General features: G+C 39.8%; 1 protein-coding gene across 13 annotated transcripts in view; it reads left to right on the forward strand.

Annotated features, from left to right (window-relative positions):
* Nucleotides 1-22,854, forward strand: part of klc1b (kinesin light chain 1b) — a 31,333-nt gene that overhangs the window by 4,138 nt on the left and 4,341 nt on the right. The window contains exons 2-15 of one of the 13 annotated variants that reach the window (XM_028468023.1): nucleotides 4,199-4,468; nucleotides 6,361-6,591; nucleotides 7,403-7,484; nucleotides 7,879-8,107; nucleotides 8,239-8,326; nucleotides 8,723-8,824; nucleotides 9,273-9,446; nucleotides 10,755-10,854; nucleotides 12,193-12,245; nucleotides 12,468-12,535; nucleotides 13,566-13,674; nucleotides 13,808-13,816; nucleotides 14,037-14,165; nucleotides 20,064-22,735. In XM_028468023.1, the coding sequence (XP_028323824.1) occupies nucleotides 4,220-4,468; nucleotides 6,361-6,591; nucleotides 7,403-7,484; nucleotides 7,879-8,107; nucleotides 8,239-8,326; nucleotides 8,723-8,824; nucleotides 9,273-9,446; nucleotides 10,755-10,854; nucleotides 12,193-12,245; nucleotides 12,468-12,535; nucleotides 13,566-13,674; nucleotides 13,808-13,816; nucleotides 14,037-14,165; nucleotides 20,064-20,069 (1,629 nt within the window). In that variant the 5' untranslated portion in view covers nucleotides 4,199-4,219 and the 3' untranslated portion in view covers nucleotides 20,070-22,735. Of the gene's footprint in view, nucleotides 1-4,198; nucleotides 4,469-6,360; nucleotides 6,592-7,402; nucleotides 7,485-7,878; nucleotides 8,108-8,238; nucleotides 8,327-8,722; nucleotides 8,825-9,272; nucleotides 9,447-10,754; nucleotides 10,855-12,192; nucleotides 12,246-12,467; nucleotides 12,536-13,565; nucleotides 13,675-13,807; nucleotides 13,817-14,036; nucleotides 16,046-20,063; nucleotides 22,736-22,854 lie in introns of those variants that run through there. The other 12 variants (XM_028468024.1, XM_028468013.1, XM_028468019.1 and 9 more) reach the window with 12 other exon arrangements.

Genomic DNA, 22,854 nt, shown 5'->3' on the forward strand with positions numbered 1-22,854 from the left:
ATCTTAGTATGTTTTTAACCTGGTAACAAGGTTGATTGGATCAAAGCCTACATTTGAGGAATCAGTGGCTGAAGGTTAATATTTGTGTGGTCTATAGTGCACTGTTATTATCTAGCTAGCTTGTCTACGGGTAATCATGTGCTCACTTTGAAAAGCAGCTGAGTGGTGGTTTCATTTCGTTTGTAATTTGCGTTTCTGTTTCCTAGTGGGTTTCAGACAATGTCAGTCACTTGTCGCTGTAAACCAAGATCTTGAGGAAAAGTAAATGTTAAAGATTAATCTAAGGCATTTGGACTCTCAAAAGAAAAAAAAACACATGACCTGTTATACTTTAAAGACTTGAGAAAATATTTACTAAAAGACACTACGTCAAAAACACTACAGTCATTAAGTTTATCATTTCAAGTTTGATGACATGAAAACACTTCTTCAGTAGTTTTTGTCAACTGTCCATTATATCTTGGTTTTTGAAAAATGTTCTCAGTTACAAAGGCAACAAAGGATTTTGGAAAATAATCTAATTGAGATTTTTTCCCCTCAATACAGTATTGCGATTGCGATTTAATATGCAATTTTTTCAAGGGCCCTTTGTCATGTATTTTTCAATGACCACAAGCAATAAATCAATTTGCCATCCATCCATCCATCCATCTTCTCCCGCTTAGCCGTTTCCGGGTCGCGGGGGCAGCATCCTCAGTAGGGAGGCCCAGACTTCCCTCTCCCCGGCCACTTCCTCCAGCTCGTCCGGGGGGACCCCGAGACGTTCCCAGGCCAGCCGAGAGACATAGTCTCTCCAGCGTGTCCTGGGTCTTCCCCGGGGCCTCCTTCCGGAGGGACGTGCCCTGAACGCCGCACTAGGGAGGCGTTCAGGGGGCATCCTAATTAGGTGCCCGAGCCACCTCATCTGGCTCTTCTCGATGCAGAGGAGCAGCGACTCTACTTTGAGCCCCTCCCGAATGACTGAGCTTCTCACCCTATCTCTAAGGGAGAGCCCAGCCACCCTACGGAGGAAACTCATTTCGGCCGCTTGTACCCGTGATCTTGTTCTTTCGGTCATGACCCAAAGTTCATGACCATAGGTGAGGGTTGGAACGTAGACCGACCTGTAAATCGAGAGCTTTGCTTTTCGGCTCAGCTCCCTTTTCACAATGACGGACTGGTGCAGACTCTGCATCACTGCAGACGCCGCACCAATCCGCCTGTCGATCTCTCGCTCCATCCTTCCCTCACTCGTGAACAAGACCCCGAGGTACTTGAACTCCTCCACCTGGGGCAGAACCTCATCTCCAACCCGGAGAAGGCACTCCACCTTTTTCCGGTCGAGAACCATGGACTCGGATTTGGAGGTGCTGATTCTCATTCCGGCCGCTTCACACTCGGCTGCGAACCGATCCAGTGAGAGTTGAAGGTCACGGTATGTTGGAGCCAACAGGACCACATCATCTGCGAAAAGCAGTGATGCAATACTGAGGCCCCCGTACCGGACCCCCTCAACGCCCTGACTGCGCCTAGAAATTCTGTCCATAAAAGTTATGAACAGAATCGGTGACAAAGGGCAGCCCTGGCGGAGTCCAACCCTCACCGGAAACGATTTCGACTTACTGCCGGCAATGCGGACCAGACTCTGACTCCGGTCATACAGGGAACGAACAGCTCCTATCAGGAGGTCCGATACCCCATACTCCCGGAGGACCCCCCACAGGAATCCCCGAGGGACACGGTCAAATGCCTTTTCCAAGTCCACAAAACACATGTGGACTGGTTGGGCAAATTCCCATGACCCCTCAAGGACCCTGCTGAGGGTGTAGAGCTGGTCCACAGTTCCACGGCCAGGACGGAAACCACATTGCTCCTCCTGAATCCGAGGTTCAACTATCCGGCGGACCCTCCTCTCCAGTACCCCTGAATAGACCTTACCGGGGAGGCTGAGGAGTGTGATCCCTCTATAATTGGAACACACCCTCCGGTCCCCCTTCTTAAAAAGGGGGACCACCACCCCAGTCTGCCAATCCAGAGGCACTGCCCCCGATGTCCACGCGATGTTGCAGAGTCGTGTCAGCCATGACAGCCCCACAACATCCAGGGCCTTGAGGAACTCCGGGCGGATCTCATCCACCCCCGGAGCCTTGCCACCGAGGAGCTTTTTAACCACCTCGGCAACCTCAGCCCCAGAGATAGGAGAGCCCACTCTCGGGTCCCTGGGCCCTGCTTCCTGATTGGAAGGCGTGTCGGTGGGATTGAGGAGGTCTTCGAAGTATTCCCCCCACCGATCCACAACGTCTCGAGTCGAGGTCAGCAGCGCACCATCCGCACCATACATAGTGTTGACGGTGCACTGCTTCCCCCTCCTGAGACGCCGGATAGTGGTCCAGAATCTCTTCGAAGCCGTCCGGAAGTCGTTCTCCATGGCCTCACCAAACTCCTCCCATGTCCGGGCTTTTGCCTCGGCGACCGCCGTGGCTGCGCTCCGCTTGGCCCGTCGGTACCTGTCTGCTGCCTCCGGAGTCCCACAGGCCAAAAAGGCCCAGTAAGACTCCTTCTTCAGCTTGACGGCATCCCTCACCCCCGGTGTCCACCAACGGGTTCGGGTATTGCTTCATAATAAACAATTTCAGATTTATTTAAACTTTAAATATATACATTGTAAAGCACATATTACAACAATAAAGCAAACAAATCTGTGGCTTTACCTCTTCAACATATCTAACTAACTTCACGTTTCATGAAACATGTGGACTACACTTCCTAAACACTCTCTGAACTAAACAGTAAGAGACAGGACAAGAAAAAAAATTGCAGCCTTTGCGATTAGAAAATCTTGTTGTATGATATTGCGATAATATCGCAAATGCAATGGATCATTCAGCCCCACCGTGCAGTCATTTGAGTGAGATTAGTGAACATCTTTTACCTGTTAGAAATGATATGCTCAAAGTACTGGAGATACTTTATAGAAGATGGATGCTCATGCAAATTTAATCATACAAATTTTGGATATCCTTGCATTGGCACTTAAATAGTTTATTTATTATTATAATTATTGTCCTATGCTGGAATTAATTTGCTATCACAAGGTGTGCCTGTAGGTTCTATCGTGTCTCAGTCTCACAGCCTACCAATAACAGCAATGAGCCTGTAAATGTGAGTTATTTCTATTTTTTAAATTTTTTTTTGCAAATCATTTTTTATTTCAGGTTTTTAATTAGACAATAAGCATGATAAACTAACTTGTGTGGACTTTTATTGTCTAATAAATCAGTGAATGTAATTTCAGTATTAAATAGGCATTAGTTGCATTTATTTAAGCTAAATGAAAACTCTTTGGTTATTAATGGTGCACTGTTTACCTTTGCTATTGTCACCTGCTTTTGGTGTTTGTCCATTCCTCCAGCAGAAATCCAATCTGAGTCCGTTAATGTTTTAGGAGTTTGTCTCAGTGTTGGAAGCACTGAGACAACGTGGATGGAAACAAAGCATTTATTTTTTCCTCTTTTTTTTCTTTTGCATCGGTGATTTTTGACCCAGGAGAGAAAAAAAAAATTGAATTTTTTATCATGTATTGCCATTTTGAGGAAGAAATATCAAGAAATTATTTTTGATCGATATTACCCAGCCCTAGAATACAACATGGGTCACACACTTTCCAAATGTTTGTGTGGTCAGACTTGAGCAGTTATGATTATTGTTTCTCAGGTCATGGTCCTTATTCTGATGCTTCAGCTGGTCTCTCTGTGGCTGCTGGCAGCAGACGCTTCACTCTGCAGTATTCACAGTGCACCTGTATTTATTTTATATGCAGTGGATGCTGCAGCTGCACTTCAGGCCACAGCTTATTATGGGTGCCAAATCCCAGCAGGCTTTCTACCAGCATAATTTGTCCTGATGCCCTCAGCTATGCATGTTTTCCATTGTGTACAACCATTCATTGAGCTCACACAGACCAGTAATCAGTAATCACCGGCTTTGGAGTGCAGTTGTTGGATTAGTTTTTACTCAGACAAACTTGTGTAATGCTCAGAATAATTCACATACTGTAGCAAGATCATGCTATGATCTTATTAGCTTTAGACAGTAGTGATATCAAACTTGAGAGGGCCTTAAATACATGTTTGTTTGCTATGTTCAGAGCTCAACAAGCCCAGCTATTACTTTGATGAATCATCAACTCTTCATTTCTGTTTTTTCCAACCTGTTTCAGGTTTCTTAAGACGCTATTAAGATGTCCACCATGGTGTATCCAAGGGAAGAGAAACTGGAGAAACTCTCTCAGGAGGAAATCATCTCCAACACCAAATTGGTGATTCAGGGTCTGGAAGCACTGAAGAACGAGCACAACTCCATCCTTCACAGCCTCCTGGAAACCATCAAGTGTCTAAAGAAGGATGAGGAAGCCAACTTAGTGCACGAGAAGTCCAACCTGCTCCGCAAGTCAGTGGAGATGATTGAACTGGGCCTCGGAGAAGCACAGGTAATGTTAATTAAGGTGGTTTTATATATATATATATATATATATATATATATATATATATATATATGGATGCACAAAATAAAAATCCATGGCCAAAACTAAAAGAAATGATTATGCAAATTATTAGTCACATTGAATTTATCTCTCAGGATGTGTACTGACCTCTCTAAAATTAAATTGCAATTGTATGAATTAATATTAATTATTCAAAGAATAAATACAATGCAGATATGAAAATATTTATTTAGCACTGACATTCCAACAATGCACAATATTAAATAAAATGTTTAACATGACCTCACTAATGCAATAAACAATTATGTACAGGCCCATAACTGACTGAGCTGCTGAAAGAGAGTCAAAATTAATATGTTCTGTCATTAAAAAAATGCATTAAAGTTCTTGATGAAAATCACCTTAGTTTTATTTACTATCCAAGCATGTTCTTGGAGAGACACACATAGCGTGTGCATCTGCTTTGATCGTGGTGTGGATCATTTCTTGTGCATGCTGGTTTCATTTTAATCCCATCTAATTAATGATGATTTTAACGCGGACCAAGTGCAGTTGTGATAAAGTCCAGAGGATCTCTGGGAAACACGCACCGACATGACATATTGTGAAACCAGATGCTATTGATGCGCAGCCGTGCTAACGGTCCCTGTTAATGGAGGGCAACACGTAACTATAGTGTCTCAGGCCCCGTCCACACGGAGACAGGTTTTAATGTAAGTGGTCAAGTTTTTTTATCGTTTACGCCTAGCGTCCACACTGCAACGAAGATTTGGAAGCTTAATACGATAACTTCCGAATACAGGTCCCAGAGTGGGAAAGTCTGTGAATACCACCCGCTGGGTCTCCTTGTGGACGTTGTATACGCATACTGAAATGATGACGCCATAGCCCCACCTCTCTTAACCCGCATGCGCGACCCCCCCACAACAACAACAGTAGTAATAACAACAACAAAGCAAAAGCTCTGCCTTGTCATCGGTCCACAAGTAAATCTCCTGTCATGTATTTGTCTCCATCACCTTCCTTTTTTTGTCTTCTTGTTCCTCTGTATTTACAGCTGAGTAGACGCCTTAAGGTGTATTACTGCCCTCCACTAGTCTTTATTGTAACGACTAGATCCTCCCATATGTTCCAGTGTCATGCAGGAACTGCAGCACAGCCTTAAAAATATCTGGTGGTTCTCATTATGACCAAATAAAGAGAAAATATAAAGAAACCTCCACACCTAATCCATACATGCTTGCAAGTAGATGCTGCCTTTCTCTCTGTGTCTTCTCCCCTGTTTTGGTGTATTTCTGTACCAGTGTTACAGCGCTACATAGAGGCCTGGTATGTTTACTACCGTGTTTTCTGCCTTTTCGTGTGAACGCAAACATAATTACCAGTTTTTGTTTTGTCTCCATGTGGATGATGTCTAAATGACACAGAAACATAAAACACACTTGCGTGCTCCGTCAACTGAGTGACTGCGCGGACAACTTGGCCTGTTTCCAGACAAGCGTGCGCTGTTTTCTCGCATCATCATAACATCCTGTTTTGGTCTGCTTTTTTTTGGTGAGAAAAGTGTTTCGGCTGAAAATGCACTTTTGGGCCATTTTCGGTGGCCAGAATTTTGGTGCATATAAACGATATGTACGCTCAAAGTATTAATGCTTTAACTGTAATTTTAGGGACAAATGGACAAAAGTGCTTCACAGTGTAGAGTTTTCCTTTTACACGTCATGCTACACATTCATCTTCTAATTTTGGAGCTTCCTCACTGCTTCCTTTTTTCTATCCTAGTGACCATTAATCATTCAGAATCCACCAGTTTGTGCGCTGCCACTGCGTAACTTTTTAAACTCACTACATGTTTGGGTGGCGTCTCTCTCTCCCAGGTGATGATGGCCCTCTCCAACCACCTGAATGCGGTAGAGTCTGAGAAGCAGAAGCTGCGTGCGCAGGTGAGGAGGCTCTGCCAGGAAAACCAGTGGCTGAGGGATGAACTGGCCAACACCCAGCAGAAGCTGCAGAAGAGCGAGCAGAGCGTGGCACAGCTGGAGGAGGAGAAAAAACACCTGGAGTTCATGAATCAGCTCAAAAAATATGATGAAGATGTCTCACCGACTGTAAGTAGTCACAATACATCAACAGCAATGCCTCTCACCGAAGGTTGTTTATGTTTAGTTGACATTAAACCACTATATTTTAAGAGTTATTTCATTGTAATGAGTTTATGTTACATGTCATGTGTTTCGTTAGTTGTAAGCATTACCAGAAAATGAAACCACTGTATAAGATCTCATTCAGCTGTAAAGTTAAAAAGCTTAAACTAGTCCAATGATATGCAATACCATTAAAGCTGCTTCTGTTTCAGGAAACAATCCGATATTGTTCATTCTTCCGGGAAAATGTACTTATAGCGTGCTCCTCCTCATTGATCCAGTGATAGGATCAATCGCTGCCATGTCCTTCTCTAATGGTAGTCACAAAAATAGGATTGAAATGCCAATATCCTTAGATTCTTTTAGCTCAGTATTACAAATTATTTTAAGTCGCATGAAGATTTATCTGCCTGCTCTGGCTCTCACTTTCTTAAATTTTAAAAATATGCTACAAATGTTTGATGAACAAGGATTTGTTTAGTTTTAAATCTCACTTATCCCTTCAAGCTCTTAAATAATCTGATGCAGACTCAGTGTTTCATGCTCTGGTTTTTTACGTTTTTTCCCAGAAGATTATTGCTCTTAATCTCTGAATATCTCTGATTAACCAAGGAGAAAGCGAAGTTAATTTTTGTTCTTTTTTCAATCCACTCTGTGCTTTTAGTGAAAGCATTTTGCATCGTAAATAACATAATGCATTTCCTTGTTCTTCGTCATAATAAAAGTGTAACAAATTGGTTGTTTTGAGGCTGATTAGTCCTGCTGCTTCTCTCAGCAGGAGGATAAGGATCGAGAAGCACCAAAGGATTCACTAGATGATCTTTTCCCCAATGATGAAGAGGAGCACGGCCAAGGGAGTGAGTACAACTGCAGAGTGCAGCGGGACAGGATCTTGACATCATGTGATTGATGATGCTCCAAGCCCCATTTACCTGTAAACATCCCACTGAGTGAAACATTCAGCCTGCTTTATAGATCATTTTGCAGCTTTTTTGGTCAAAATGTTAATTTGTGCTGATTGTGGTTGCTAATCAGGAAAAGTTAAAGGTGTTGATGTAAACCTTTTTGGTTTAGGACAAAAACAGTTGTAACCTGAAAAAAATCGATGACCGCAGGGGGCGACAGTTTCATCTCTACGCTTTTAGGCCACAATTGTAAAAGCTTTAAAAAATAAATAAAAATGGGAGATCTTAAAGACATTAGATTTAACCTGACTATTTTAACTATTTTAACTTTTAACCCCCCCCACAGTGCAGCACCAACACAACAGTGCGGCTGTAGCTGCAGCTCAGCAGGGAGGCTACGAGATCCCAGCCCGTTTAAGAACCCTTCACAACCTGGTGATCCAGTACGCCTCTCAGGGCAGGTATGAGGTGGCTGTGCCGCTCTGCAAACAGGCTCTGGAAGATCTGGAGAAAACATCTGGACACGACCATCCAGATGTGGCCACCATGCTCAACATCCTGGCTTTGGTCTACAGGTCAGGAATACAACCCATAACAACATCTTTGTGTCCAAGAATGGATTCCATTTCACTTATGTATTTGTGTCTTCGCTGCACTAATTGTTGGGTGTGTGTGTATGCGTGTTCTCCTTTTCATTGGTTTGTAGGGATCAGAACAAATACAAAGAGGCGGCCCATCTGCTCAATGATGCCCTCTCCATCCGTGAAAAAACCCTTGGCAAAGACCACCCTGCCGTAAGCCTTCTTCGTTGTCATAGCAACCACAGCTCAGCATCTCTCACATCCTTAGTATTAGTCATCAGTACATGGTTTTATTAGTAATAAAATTATCAACACACCGGGGTAAGATATTATCTTGTTGATTTTAGTAATTTATCGTCTAATCATGTTTTTCTGTATCCACTATAAACTGTTTCAGAGAATCTCAGCATAATGCCCTAAATACACTGTCAAAGCACTCTTTAGTTTTGTATGGTTGTCACTTTGCTAAGAACTCAACCGACTTGTTGAAAAACTGTGTTTTTGAACTTCCCTCTTTGAACAGTCGTTTGATTTCTAAAAAACCTAACTGCCAGCAAAAGTCTGAGCTAATGAGAGTTTGATTCTCTAAGGTGGTTTTTCTGTGTCCAGGTTGCTGCAACACTCAACAACCTGGCTGTGCTCTATGGAAAGAGGGGGAAGTATAAAGAGGCAGAGCCCCTGTGTAAGAGGGCACTGGAGATCAGAGAAAAGGTGGGTCTCTTTGGAAATATTCAATAGAGATTCTTTTCAAATTTTTATCAAATTGACTATAGTAGAATCTTCTGTAAATTAATAGATGGCCAAATGGTGGATGATTTTTCAATCTTGTGAGATTTCCCCTGGGAACTATTCCCCTGTCGTTAGTCTAACTGAAAGCACAACCTTAAGTGGATACCAGCCAAGAGTGAGTGAGTGAAGCACAGAGATCAAAGATATGACAAACTACTGAGTTCAGCAGAGAATAAGTCCTTGTGTGTCCGAAAGCTCAGTTCTGTACCCTCTTTATTGATCAGCCTGCCTTTCATTAGAGCTCCTGTGAGCCTGCAACAGGAAATGGATTTACAGAATGGATGCTTGTGCTTAGCAGTCAGAGGCTCTAAGTAAGAGAACTAAACTGTGTTTAATTTAGAACATTTGCAACTTGATTTCTTTTTTCCAGGTCCTTGGAAAGGACCATCCAGATGTGGCCAAACAGCTGAACAACCTGGCCCTGTTGTGTCAGAACCAGGGCAAATACGAGGAGGTGGAGTATTACTACTGCCGTGCCCTGGAGATCTACGAGTGCAGGCTGGGACCAGATGATCCCAACGTGGCCAAAACCAAGAACAACCTGGTGAGACAAACAAAGACAGAATGTACTTTAAGTTCTGTCAGCTTAACTTTAGATTACTCTCCACTAGTAAAGATTCCTATTGAATATTGTATGAAGCCAGATCACTAGATGTCTTTCATTAAGATCTGGTACAAATGGGCAGCCTGCGGAAATTTTAAAAATTCAGTTCAGTTTGTCTTGTGTCATTCAGTCTGATCTTTGTCTCAAGCTCCTTACCTTTATTCAGGAACTGCAGACTATGAGGCAGATGAGCGGTTCTGCAGTCTTTAGCTTCTGTCACAGGTCAGATCGTGGAGCCCAGAGGTCACAGCAAACATGGCGACACTGCTTTTAGTTGTTATGCTGCAAAGAAGTAGATCAAACAACCAGCAGAGCTGAAGTTAGCATCCAATGTGAACATTTTTAAATCCAAGTTAAAGCCTCTTTTTTTTTTTTTTTCTGTACTGCATATGACTGAATAATATGAATGAAAAAATCTCCCTCTCAGTGTTTCTCAAATGGGGGTACGCGATGTCACTACAGACAGACAGACAGACAGACAGAGTCCAGTATTATGTTGTTTTTCATCCATCTCCATTTGTTCTAAGAACCCCAACAACGTAGTATTTGAGGTTTATTTTCCCAAACTCGCCTGTTTTCTAGAGTTTTAGCCCTTTAGTCACTTTCTGAGCAATTCTAAAAAGTTTGAGAACCACTGATATTATTGATGATATATTGTTTCTTATTGGTTTTTAAATAGTTTTATGTTGCACTTTTTAATCATGTAAAGCACATTGAATTGCTTTGTGTATGAAATGTGCTATACAAATGAATTTGCCTTGCCTTAAATGGAAGATTGAAAGTATTATTATAGCAGTAGCTCCCAAAGCTGTTCTTCCTGGACTCCAATTTTTTGAAATTCAAACAAAGTTGGAAAACCAAATTTGTATCAGATTCAGGACAGTTACTAATAAATGTTTCTGTATGTTATATACAGTACCTTCTAACAATCATAAAAAAAAACTGTTTTCAACAGCATTTTCTACTCAGTCCATTTCAGTTGTTCAAACTGGTAAAAACACAGCATCAGTTCACATTGCTCATGAAGGACCCACCCAGTAATTATTGGTACGCTGTGTGCTCCGAGGCATCTTCCCCCTCTATCTCATCTGTGATGGAGAGGCTGCATTTAGAGCAACGCTCTCAGCCTCTGGTGCAGACTCATTTTTTCCTGAGTCACGGTGCAGACAAACCCCTCCCTTTCTTTCTGGGCTTATTTATGAAAACACTGTGCTAAAATATACTTTATTCATCTGTTTTTCTCTGCAGGCGTCCTGTTTTCTCAAACAGGGCAAATACAAGGAGGCTGAGATTCTGTACAAAGAGATTCTGACTCGTGCTCATGAGAAAGAGTTTGGATCTGTTGATGGTAATTCCATGTAGTCCTAAACACACGCAACAAACTGTTGAAAATGTTCATGCACATTTTCTTTCAGTCCAAAGCTAGTCTCACAGCAGTGGTCTCAAATTGTCATTACAGACACAATTTCAAAGAATAAAGAGTTTGGAAACAAAAACTACTTTCCATTTCAACTGTGACTAGATATTTTGTTGTGGCTCTTCTAATGGGATAAAGGAGATTAATGAGTGACTCAGCACAATGGGATGGAGCATATTTCACAAGAGTTACCGGTAGTTCATTCCTGACAATAAAAGTGATGCTACATTAAAACTGTGTTTATTGTTCAACAGTTATTGTGGGATTTCTAATGTCTCTGACTTAGTTTCAGTTCTGTTGGACGACAGTAAAATGTGTTTTTGTTTCCATTTGGATTTGGAAACACACACTTTCCACTAGTTAATCTCCATGGATAGAATAAACCTTTCAAATAATAACCAGGTCAAGCACTGATGATCTGTATTGATCAGAGTCCTGTTGTAGACAGAGATGAGATATGAGATGTTTGGAGTCAACAATTCTCTCTTTTCTAATGCCAACCTGTTGTAGGGTGTTGTTTATGGAGCTTTGTCATATTTTTAACACTACAGTGATGGCAAGAACACGCACAAACATTTAGTGTGGTTAGAGTCGGAGTCTAGACATGAACTCAGTGACCCACCTCTAAACGAACGTGGTGGTTTACTTGGTGACTAAACGTTTACAAAAGTGAACTGCCCATTTGTTTTGTTGAAGGCCTTTACTGGGAGGTGAATTTAAACCTCATTCAGTAACACTGCAACAAAACCGGTTGATGGTTCAATTAGTATTTTCTTTTTTGTCCCGATTAAATATGGGTTTCTGTCTTTCACATGTTTTTTTCTTATTTTTCATCAAGTATATCTGTTGTATATTCTTTGTAATGTGATAAATTGGCTTTTTATACATATATTTTGGGGAAATGTTGCATCAAAGCTGCTTCTGTACTTGATGTTCTGCTTGAATTAAATAAAAACATGGCTTTGCTGATTCAGTCTGGGAATTATGTTTATCCTAAATCAACATTGTCAGTGAATTTTAAGGTACATTGTCAAAACTAGCTGCTTCAAACTACATCAGGATATGTATAAATACTAGTGCTTATTCCACTAAATCCCAACCTAGGGATATATTAATCATACAGACTCCTAAACCAAGTAACTGATTGTTTCTGTCTGGAAGATTAAACTGAGAATGTTGGGCTTTTGTTTACCATGTAAGATCAATGTACAGTAAGGGTTATTGTTCCACTTCAGTGTGTAGATCATCTCTCCTGTCTGTCCTCCGCAGCTGAAAACAAACCCATCTGGATGCATGCAGAAGAAAGAGAGGAGATGAGTAAGGTGAGACGGTTTCTGTGCTTGCTTTGAGGCGTTATCAACAAAAGCAAAAACTCGTTCCAGCAATGTTTCAAATATAACGTTCAGAAACATAATATCAACGTTTTTGAAAGCTTTGTACAATGGTTAAACTATACGTAATGCAGATAAACAGTAGATAACCCAGTTCTTGTCATGACCTTTGTCACATGTTTTTCTTCCTCTGACGTTTGTATTTACTTCCAGGGCAAGCACAGAGACAACACTCCATACGGAGAGTATGGAGGCTGGTACAAGGCCTGTAAAGTCAACAGGTAAGACTGATAAACCAGTTCTTACTCTAACATGGCCCAGCGCTCATCAATCATTCTCCTTATGAGTTTTAGTGTACATACTTTTGCGTTTTGGGGTACTATTGTATACTGCTACTACTACATTAACTACCTCGGTAGTAATTTTATCACTATTATGTACTGTTAAACTATAAGGGCAAATGCAGACATTGGTTAAAAAATAGACATTTTTACGCCGCTTCAGCCTGTATTGTTTATTTTAGCCCTTTTATTTGGCCAAGGATTTTTTGAAACAGTAAAATTTTGATTTAGTTTTTTTTTTTTTTTTTTTTTTTTTTTTTTTGACTAAAATGAACTTAGTTTTAGTTCAAATAGTTATTCAGACTATTTTCAGTTATCGTCTAGTTTTAGTCCACTAAATCTGTTACAGATAAAGGAACAGATAAATGCTATATTAAGATGTAGTAAAATAGTTTATGCATTTTTTATAAAAACTCACTATTTATCAACCTGATATGGGATGCTATTATTTGTAAATACACACCGACAGATTTAATGTAATCAATACTAAAGACCACATGAGCCGTCTAACATTCACAAACACAATCAGCTGACTTGTTAGAACACTAACTCGGCTTGTCTCGGCTTCCACGCAACAACAGTAGTTTTGATTGGATACATTTTATTAGTTAACAAAACTATCAATATATTTTTTATATTGTTTTTTTTTTTTTATATCTGTTTTTTTTTTTTTAATTAACCCTAGTCTAGTTATTGTCACAAAAAAAAATGTACTCGCCAAAAAATTCAAGTCAACAAAATTAATACTAGTTTGGAAATATGAATGTTAAAAATAAAAAAAAAAAAAAAAAGGAAATATGAATGTAATCAGGAACAAAATGTGTTATTTAATTGATGTAGTCATTTTTTGTCATATTCCAACATTTTGCTTGGTTACCTTCAGTGTAAAAACCAAGCTGCTGTTGCTTTAACATATTAACAAACAAACATAAAAAGCAAACATCCTTGTGTGTGTGTGATTTGCATGCAGTCCTACAGTGAACACCACCTTGAAGAACCTGGGGGCCCTGTACCGCCGGCAGGGGAAGCTGGAGGCTGCTGAGACCTTGGAAGAGTGCGCTGTGAGGTCCCGTAAGCAGGTTAGCAGTGACTCTTACTTTTAAGACGCCAACATCTGCATGAAGAAAATGCTGCTCTCTCTCCTAAGCATGGGAATTCTCAACACTGCTCTGATGTTTCTTTCTGTTTTTTCCTCCATTGCTTTGGATCCAGAGCAACACAGTAAGTGCTTATCTCTAACTGATAACCCCACAGAGCTTTCACCTCGCTCCCTAACACACCGTTGTCATCTCATCAACTTAGTAATCCACTATTTCTTTAACTCAGAAATGGAACTGTTAATTTAGGAATACCATGATTTCCCTCTAACACTTAGCCCACTTCAGTCCTCCACCATTAGATTTTTAGTTGTTAGTTTGTCACACTGGTGTGTTGTACCCAGCAGGGACTTGACCCCATCCACCAGTCACGTGTGGTGGAGATCCTGAAGGATACAGAGGGCGACAGGCGGAGAAGCAGGGACAGCCTGGCCAGCGTTAAGTACGAGAGCGGCTCAGAGACTGGCGAGGAAGTGAGTATGGGCGTGGAGTGGAATGGGGTGAGTACAAATCCACTGTTTTCCAGTCAACAAGACCAGTGGTCTTTAAAAAATAAATATCAGGAGATATCACAGATGGTGTGGACTGGTAGAGAACATTGTTTACGTAAAAGGAAAATAAATTAAAGAGTGAAAACAAAGAGTGCAGAGTGTTGGAGCATTTTGCCAGAAGACATTAGCCCTGTTGGTGACCTGCTGTTCCTCCAGGAACCAGTAGACCTTTTTTGTTATTAGTGTGGCCAAAAGTGAAAGTAAATACAAATAAATGAACTCGAATCATGTGAGCACACATGATGTAACATCAGCTGTAATATCGTCCTTTACAAGCACTGTAACCTCTTGTAGTTTAGTAATCTGTCTCTTTAAACATTTAAGAAAATGAATTATACATGTATGGGTGTAAAAAAAAAAAAAAGCTTTTTGTATGTATTTATTTTGGACTTATTTATTGAGAACTATCGATCGAATTTGGCTTCACCAAATTGTCTTTTGTAAATAATTAGGCCTTATCATATTTAGGATTCAGGTAATTCTGTCCACAAACTACTATAAATATGGATTGCACAGTTCTCTGTAAGCACCTTCTGTACGAGTCCATCACCACCTCTGTGGAGTCACTATAACGTTCTAAGTAGAGCTGATTGAGTGTCTTGGCATGCTGCCCATCCTTTGTTTTTGACAGTGTTTGCTTTGGATTCCATGTTCACCGTTTGTTGCTCATTGCTTAATAACAATGTATTATTTGGTTGTTTTGCTTGCAAAGCTTCTGAACGAGTTGTGACAAAAAGGCACAAGCTCATCCTGTGGCACCATGTTGGCATGTTTAATGTGTATGCAATGAAACATAGTCATTGTGTCAGACCAGCAGCTGTTACTGGTAGCTCTTTAACTCTGCACAGGCTCAGTTTGGACCTCGTCATCCACATAGTTGTGTATGAACAGCTGCAAAGTCACTCTTCTTCTGAGTTTACATGAGCCAGAGGGCAGGACTGTACTGTGCGTGTGTGCGCGTGTGTGTGTGCCTTGTTTGAGCCTGTGCCTGTAAGTGCAGCCACACCCTTCACTACGCCAGCCCAAACTTGCATGCAGCTGTGGTGCTCTGCTGGGCCCCCATAGCCAGCGCTTTAACATTTAACAGCCACACTGGTTTTGGGGACATGTTATTTAAAGTTTAACCTCTAATAATTTCATTATGAAATATGATCTTAGTCTGTGCTTCACAGATCAATGAATCAAACATCATTTACTACAAAAATGGAGACGCAAGGTCAAAACTGCTGTTTCATCTCTGCTATAAACGCTCTGTTTTTAGACATTTTCACACATTGCCTTAATAGTGCAGCAGATTAAAGCATGAAATTTGGGCCACTATTTTGGAAAAAGGCATTGGCCATTTAGAAATTCAATATGGAAACCATTTTTCAAGATGGCGCAGTGCTGACTATACCCAGGGGGATGCACATATTAGGCGGACCAGACTTTTTCGCTGACACCTCGTTTGGCCCGATCCGAGCATTTTTTGGTTATATAATAACCATTGACTAGCATCTTTGAGTGGCCAACGCCTTTTTCTGAAAGAGTGGCCCTTAGAGAGTATCTGTGCCAAATTTCATGCTTTTTTTTTTTTTACTAATCTGCTACACTATAAGGGATGTAGTCACTGCATACACACACATGTGTTTTTACTTCATTCTGATCTCACGGGGAATACCAGGAACAAACTGGAACAAAAATTATGTTAGACAAATCTATGTCCTCAACACAAAATGATGGTAAGAACGAAGTAAAAAAAAAAAAAAAAAAACTTCATCTGTTTATGGGACTCCACATCCCACAATGCAATGAGCAAAAAGTCAACATTGTATAGGGTGTAGATAAAATCAGTAGGGATGCACTGAGTATTCGGCCACCGAATATATTCAGGCGAATATTGCAAAAAAGCAACATTCGGCCTTTGGTGTTATGAGTTCAAATCAAGGTCGAATAGTAACGTGTGACGAAATGACGTAATCAAACAACGTGCAGTGATTTTGTGTTGGAAAAGTGTGTGCGTTGCACACAAACACAGCCAGACTCTCTCCTTACCGCTCTCCGTCGTCTGTCACCGTGTAAACCGTCCAATTTTACAACTTAGTCCGTTGTTAGCGCTGTGAGCCACAAATCCGTAAACATCCCCATCGTTTCCTCCTTACACTACACCGGGTCTCGCTGCACAGACTGGTGTAGCATTAGCACAGAGTGCTCACAGCTGATGTGTGTAAACAATGGGTCCGTGGCTCCAAACAGTGACTCCCAACATGATCGGCAGCAGAAAAAGTAGTGCAGTTTGGGCATCCAGTAGTGCAGTTTGCATTTAAATATATAGCAATAAAGTGTAATATATATTGTATATTAAACCGCAGTGTTGGTTTTAGGTGTTAAATAGTTGGAGAGGGAGGAGCTCACATTCTAGGAGGCGTGTCACCTACCAACGTGGGCAAAATCCAACTCGCCCGTTTAAAGCTGACTTTTGTGGAATAACAAGGGAGGAAGGAAACAGAACTTTTTCAACTTTGTCCCTCTGAATGAGGCTAAAGGGATGTATATCACTGTAACAAAACCATTATAAAGTGATTTTTTTCATCCCCTTTAATACATTTAGTTTTTTTTTTGGAATGTATGTTTTTTTATTTGAAGGGCTAATATAAATGAAAAACTTTGTTGTGCTTTTTATGAAAAGCAAAGGCTACTGGAATATTTAAAAAAAATGTCAGAATATTCAATAAACATTTACTTTCTTAAAAAAAAACATGTCTAAAAATGTATTCTAGGCTATTTATGCACTATTAAAACAAATAGTGAATAACTTAACCACATTCGGTATTCAGCCAAGCGTTTATATTTTATTCGGCTTCGGCCTCAAATTTTCATTTCAGTGCATCCCTAAAAAACAGCCATCTCAACCTTTTTCCTTTCTTTTTGTAGTTAATGATGTTTGACTAATTGATCTATGAGGCAAACTCTATGATTATAACAATAATAAATTATCAGGCGTTGCATCTTTAAATGGATAAAATATATCTTCATTGGTGTGTTGTGTTTTATGTTGGTCATTACATACAGTGGATCCTGATGGCTAATTATAACATATTGGTACAATTTTTAATGCCTTATTACTCATATAATCATGTTCTTGTACATAATTATCATGTTTATTATTTGTTTTATTTATGTTTATTATTCATTGATTATTATTTGTTTTATATTTTATATGGATTCTTCTTAATTGTAATTAGATACATGACTAGCAGAAATTGTAATTTTTCAATTCCTAATATATATTTTTCTTTATAGCGTGCAATGCCAGGCAGGCGTTTCACACGTCATAGCCTGAGGATTTTGAGATGTGTACGGTTATGTTTCTGGGCCTTTTGCTAATTATTTTAGACATTGTCACATTATGTTCTGCTTTTATCAGTAAAATAATGAAATGATTAAACATCCATCCATTCATTACATCTGCAAACAAATATTTAGCGGTTCTGTCCCTAAATTGCTATTTATTGCTATGTACTGTATGTTCCTACAGAGCGATTAGCAAAAATATGTATAATTTCTTTTTTCTCACACACTGATTATCGTATTCAAACAAACAAAAGCAAGTGCTTTAGTTTGGTTTCATTACAAAATCATGCAGAGGTAAATATTTTAGAAATTCATTTCCAGCTGCTCACTGTTTATTTTACATTATCAGAAATGTGTGAAGTGGCTCAACTGTCATCATGTGTTTACAATGTGTGTGTCTGCTGGTGCTGACTAATAACACCCCCCATGCATGTGTGTTTCTGTCCGCTGAGTCACTAGATGCATGCGCTCTGTTTTCCTCTTTCTTCTTTGTGGGTCGGCCTCTAACCTGCTTTTCTCATTGATTTATCTCGCCATGACAACCAATCAGCCTGTCAATCAAATGTCTCTGTAATTCAGTGGATTTTACTTTTCCTCCTCCACACAAGCTCGGGGGGGGTGGTGGAGGGGATGTTCATTAGGTCCATGAAGAGAAGCTAAGATGCAGGTCAGTGATCTGTAATGTTGGTAGAATGTGATGACATCATAAAGCTTAGACTGTATTTCCTCCTCAAATATGATTAAGTGGAGTTCCTGTTGCTCAGGTCTAATAATGACCCAGCCGCGATGAGGAGTCATATTTCAGTTCTTGCTCATCAGGAGAAACAAACAGCTGAGTCACTCTGACTCTAGCCTACAGGCCTCACTGACCCATTGTCTTTACTGGTACAAAAGAATTACGAAACGTTTAGTCAGCAGCTTTGGGGGAGTGAGACGCTGCTCTAAAGACAGGATGTTCTAAATCACATACTAACGTACTACACACCCAATGAGTATATACTGTCTATCATATACTATTAGTATGGTTAGGATGACGACAGTTCTCACTGAACTATACTTACAAGTTTCACAAGATGCATTTTGATCCTACGACAAAAACCTGAAACACACTGATGCTAAATATCTCTGTCATTTCTCCACCTTTGAAAGTTCTGAAAACATATTAAGCAAGAAAGTGACCAATTAGAATAACAACATAAGGTCATTTGATCCATTAAACTTGAGGAAACGCATTTCATGACAACATTTTGGAGATTTTCGGAGACTCGCGATTGTGTTACTGACTAAACTTCCTGTTGACTTCAAAACATTTAGAAAAAACTATTAGAAGACAAGATGAGATGTTTTTGTTTTGAAAAGAGGATTTTTGATTTTTAGCTTGAAGCCGGTCCCAGGACAATTTTACGTTACGCTCGCAATGCATCATGGGGCGGTTGAGTATGAGTAGTGCGCCCACTGTGCATACTTAAAAAATGTCCCGATATAGTATACATCAGGGTATTTCACATGTATTCAATCTTTCCATACTATCTAATTGCAGGGGTCATAAACACGGTGCCCCCGTGCCCCAGGTAGCGCACATGGACCATGTGACGTGCCCTCAGGAGCTCTAGTCACCAATGAGCTTTATCTAAAATCTGATTTACTTTCCATGATTCAAATTCACAAAGATAAAACATATGAGAGAGATATGCAGTTAATAATGCTGATCATCTTTAAATGGTTATTTTCCCTCAAACATTTCTAAAAATGTAAAGTGTCTTTTCTATGAAATGTAATGAAAATAAAACAATTGCATAAATTAGGAGAAATAAAGTGTTGCATGTTGAAACCTCAACATGTCCTCCCTTTTTAAGTTACTGCTAGCCTTCCTTATTATCCTACCCTCTAATTAAAGTGAATCTGTGAAAATGTAGTGTTTAACAAGTCCTTTTCTCGCTGGTATCTCTTCATACTATACAGCTGTGGTTCCCAAACTTTTTGTGCCCAAGGCAGACGGAAGGACAAGTAAAAATCTGACGGCTCACTTATTGTGCAAAATAGTCTTTATAACCATGTTATCACTCATATCATGTATAATATCTGTAAATGTGCATAATTATTTACTAATGCCAAATAAAATATGACAGTCAACTATATTACTCATGAAATATGAGTGCATACAATGTAGTAACATAAAAAATAATTATTTTTGTGTAGTTATATTTTGCAATTAATGTATGGTTGGCAAACCGTTTGGGAACCACTGCTATACAGTACCTATGAAGTATCTCACAGTTTCAGAAAGGTGGGTGGCCCCTGATAATGTTAATGCACTACATATCAGACGTAGTATGAGTAGCACGATAGTATGTGATTTTAACACAGCCTTTAGGTGTAGCTTTCATTATAGGGAGCGATCCCTGAGCTTTTAATTTTACAATGTGTGCGGTTTCTCTGTCTCGCTCTCTCTTTGTTCTCTCTCTCTCTCTCTCTCTCTCTTATTAGGCCTAAGCCATCAAGATAATTCCTCCATCCTTCTCTTCTTCCCACCTGCCCTCTGTGTTCCTCCGACAAAGCCAACAGCTCGTCTACCAACCGTGGTGGCCGCCTGCGGCAGACCCTCAGACACACAAACACTGCCTCTGTGGCTCCTCTTCAGCTGACATCCACTGGGACGTTTGGTCTTCTTAGCTCTCTGTCCTCCTCTGTCACTAACCCTCTGGTCCTTGTGTTAGAAGTCGTCACCACAGCTCTTTCTCTTCACATGTATAAGGAGTTCTTCTTTGTGTGTGTGTGTGTGTGTGTGATATTTCTCTGCGAGGAAGCCACTTGCACATGTTGTCCTGCTTGATCATTGTAGGAGGTGCCACAGGAGCACAGGATGAATAGACTAATAGAAATGCTTCACCCTGCTTAGTTAGAGGAACTACAGTCTTTCTCTGTTTTTCTGTGTGTCACATTCAAACACTCGGTGATGTGAGACGTTCACCTGGAAGCTTCCAACTCTGTGCCTGTATTTAGCCACCATGGTACCTTTTTCTTTCTGGTCACTTGTCTTTGTCGCTTTGTGGCTTTGATGTTTGTTACTAATGCCTGAGAACAAACACTTCACACGGTACTGTACAGATCGCCACGCCCATCAACATCCTTAAGTGAGGGGAGGGAGAGCTTTGATGTCATGTTTTGATGAATAATGGTCCTGATTTCATTGTTTGAAGATATTGTTTACATTTTTTTTTCTTGCTTTGTTGGTTATATTGTGGCTGAATATAAAGGCAGTAGTTTATACTGGCTGTTGGAAAGACTGCGCCATACCTAACAGCCATTGGTCAGACCGCAGTGAGCCGTCGTTGCCATGGACATTTATTGAGTCGCTGTTGTCAGCGTCCTTGGTTGGATTGAACGATCACAAAGGCCTCAGTGTGCACACGTTAGCCTGCGTTTACAAAGGGATTCAACTGGAGCACAACTGCTGAGGCTGATCTGTTCTGTAGGTGTAAAGTAGGAGTGATACTAAAGTAAATGTGGCCCTGTACTGCTGCACAGGCTGTAATATTACCAAGTTTATCATTGTACCAGTTGTTAGAGCTACTGTCTTTACAAGGGAGCAAATATTGATTTCTTGCTATTGAGTCTCATTGGGCTTTATTTACCGACGAGTTGTTCCAACTGCATATTTACAATTTAAAAAATATTATCTTATTGTGCGTATTTATGAAGTTATGAACATATAGGTACATGTGAATGAGGTAACTTTAAAATGATAAATAATAATAAAAAATAAATAAAAATACAACTTTTTCCAATAATAAAAACAATGTGAAATAGTTGGTACTATGATTTCAATCATTTATTTTTTCCTCTCATCTCTAAAAGCTGTAGTAGGTCAACACTATATGTAGTGCAATCTTTTTGTGACAGCAATGTGTGTTTTATTATTGCAATTAAATAAATGAAGTTATTTCTTTGCATAATTGTGACCATCTCCAGCCCTCCTTAAGGTAAGAAATACTTTGTTAAAGGGAGAATATGAAGAGAGGGCAGTGTTTCACTTAGATGAGGGGGAAGGTAACAGGGAAGAGGGAGTCAGGGTAGGATAATGGAAGGGGTGGGGAAGAGTGTAACGTGATGAGGTGACCTTTAAAAAAATAATAATAATGATAAAATACAACTTTTTCCAATAATAAAAAACAATGTGAATTAGTTTCTACTATGATTTAAATTATATATATATATATATATATAAACTGGTTTCCAAGTATTTCCAGGATGTAGGAACAAATCTCAGGTAAATAAAGCCCATTAAAACAATAACCATGAATAAATATTTGCTCCCTGGTAAATATAGTAGCTCTAATAACTGGTACAATGATAAACTTGGTGATATTACAGCCTGTGCAGCAGTACAGCGATACATTTACTGTCTCTGAAACGTTTCTGGGTTTTAGTATCACCCGTCCAGTAGGAGTAGAAGCTTTAATATCAAGGTGTTGTGGTGTTGGTGTGTAGTAGTGGTGTGTGTTCAGTGGGACAGTCACAGTGCCCTCTCCAGCTGTGGATACTGTTTTGATCACAAAGTTTCATGGCGTGCGTTGCCATTTTATTTTATTTTATTTTTTCTTAAAGTAAAAAAAAAAGCCACTTTGGTGTAAAATCCAGGGTTTTTTTTTTTTACACCAAGCGTACAGTGAGAGTGTTTCCTTCTGATCAAACATGTTCTTTCAGATGTTTTAACCAAACTGAATGTAAATGACTAACTTCTTTGAAGTGTTGCAGTAGTTTTTGCTCCTATAGATATGACATGTGCATTCACTGTATGGCTCGTCATTATGCTACGCTACGCTACATGCCTTCACTTCTCATTCCTTCAAACAAGTGCACCTATAAATACTTGGAAATGCAACTACGATCAAAAAGAAAAGTCTGCTTTTCACCCCGTTATATGGCAGTATTGTTGTGTTTGTGGAATGCTTATTTATTAAACAGTCTATTCTCAACACATATCTATATATATATATCTATATATATATAGTATGACCTAAATTAGAACATACATGTTTAGGTCTGTCAGCACTATCTTAGTAAGTAGGTCTGCATTATTATATTTACTATTCTGCATTGTTAAGATTATTGCATCAACACTTGTTGGTATTCTCAATAAAGGTTTTCAATCGTGACATTTTGTGTTTTTCTGCATCTGTTTCAAGTCATGATGTCAACAAGCACTAAAGTACTACAAGTGTTCTTATTCTGTGTACATGTTTACAGTTTTCTACTGTGCATTTGTCTCTGGTAT

This window comes from Gouania willdenowi, chromosome 15, assembly GCF_900634775.1.
Source record: "Gouania willdenowi chromosome 15, fGouWil2.1, whole genome shotgun sequence".
Lineage (NCBI taxonomy): Eukaryota > Metazoa > Chordata > Actinopteri > Blenniiformes > Gobiesocidae > Gouania > Gouania willdenowi.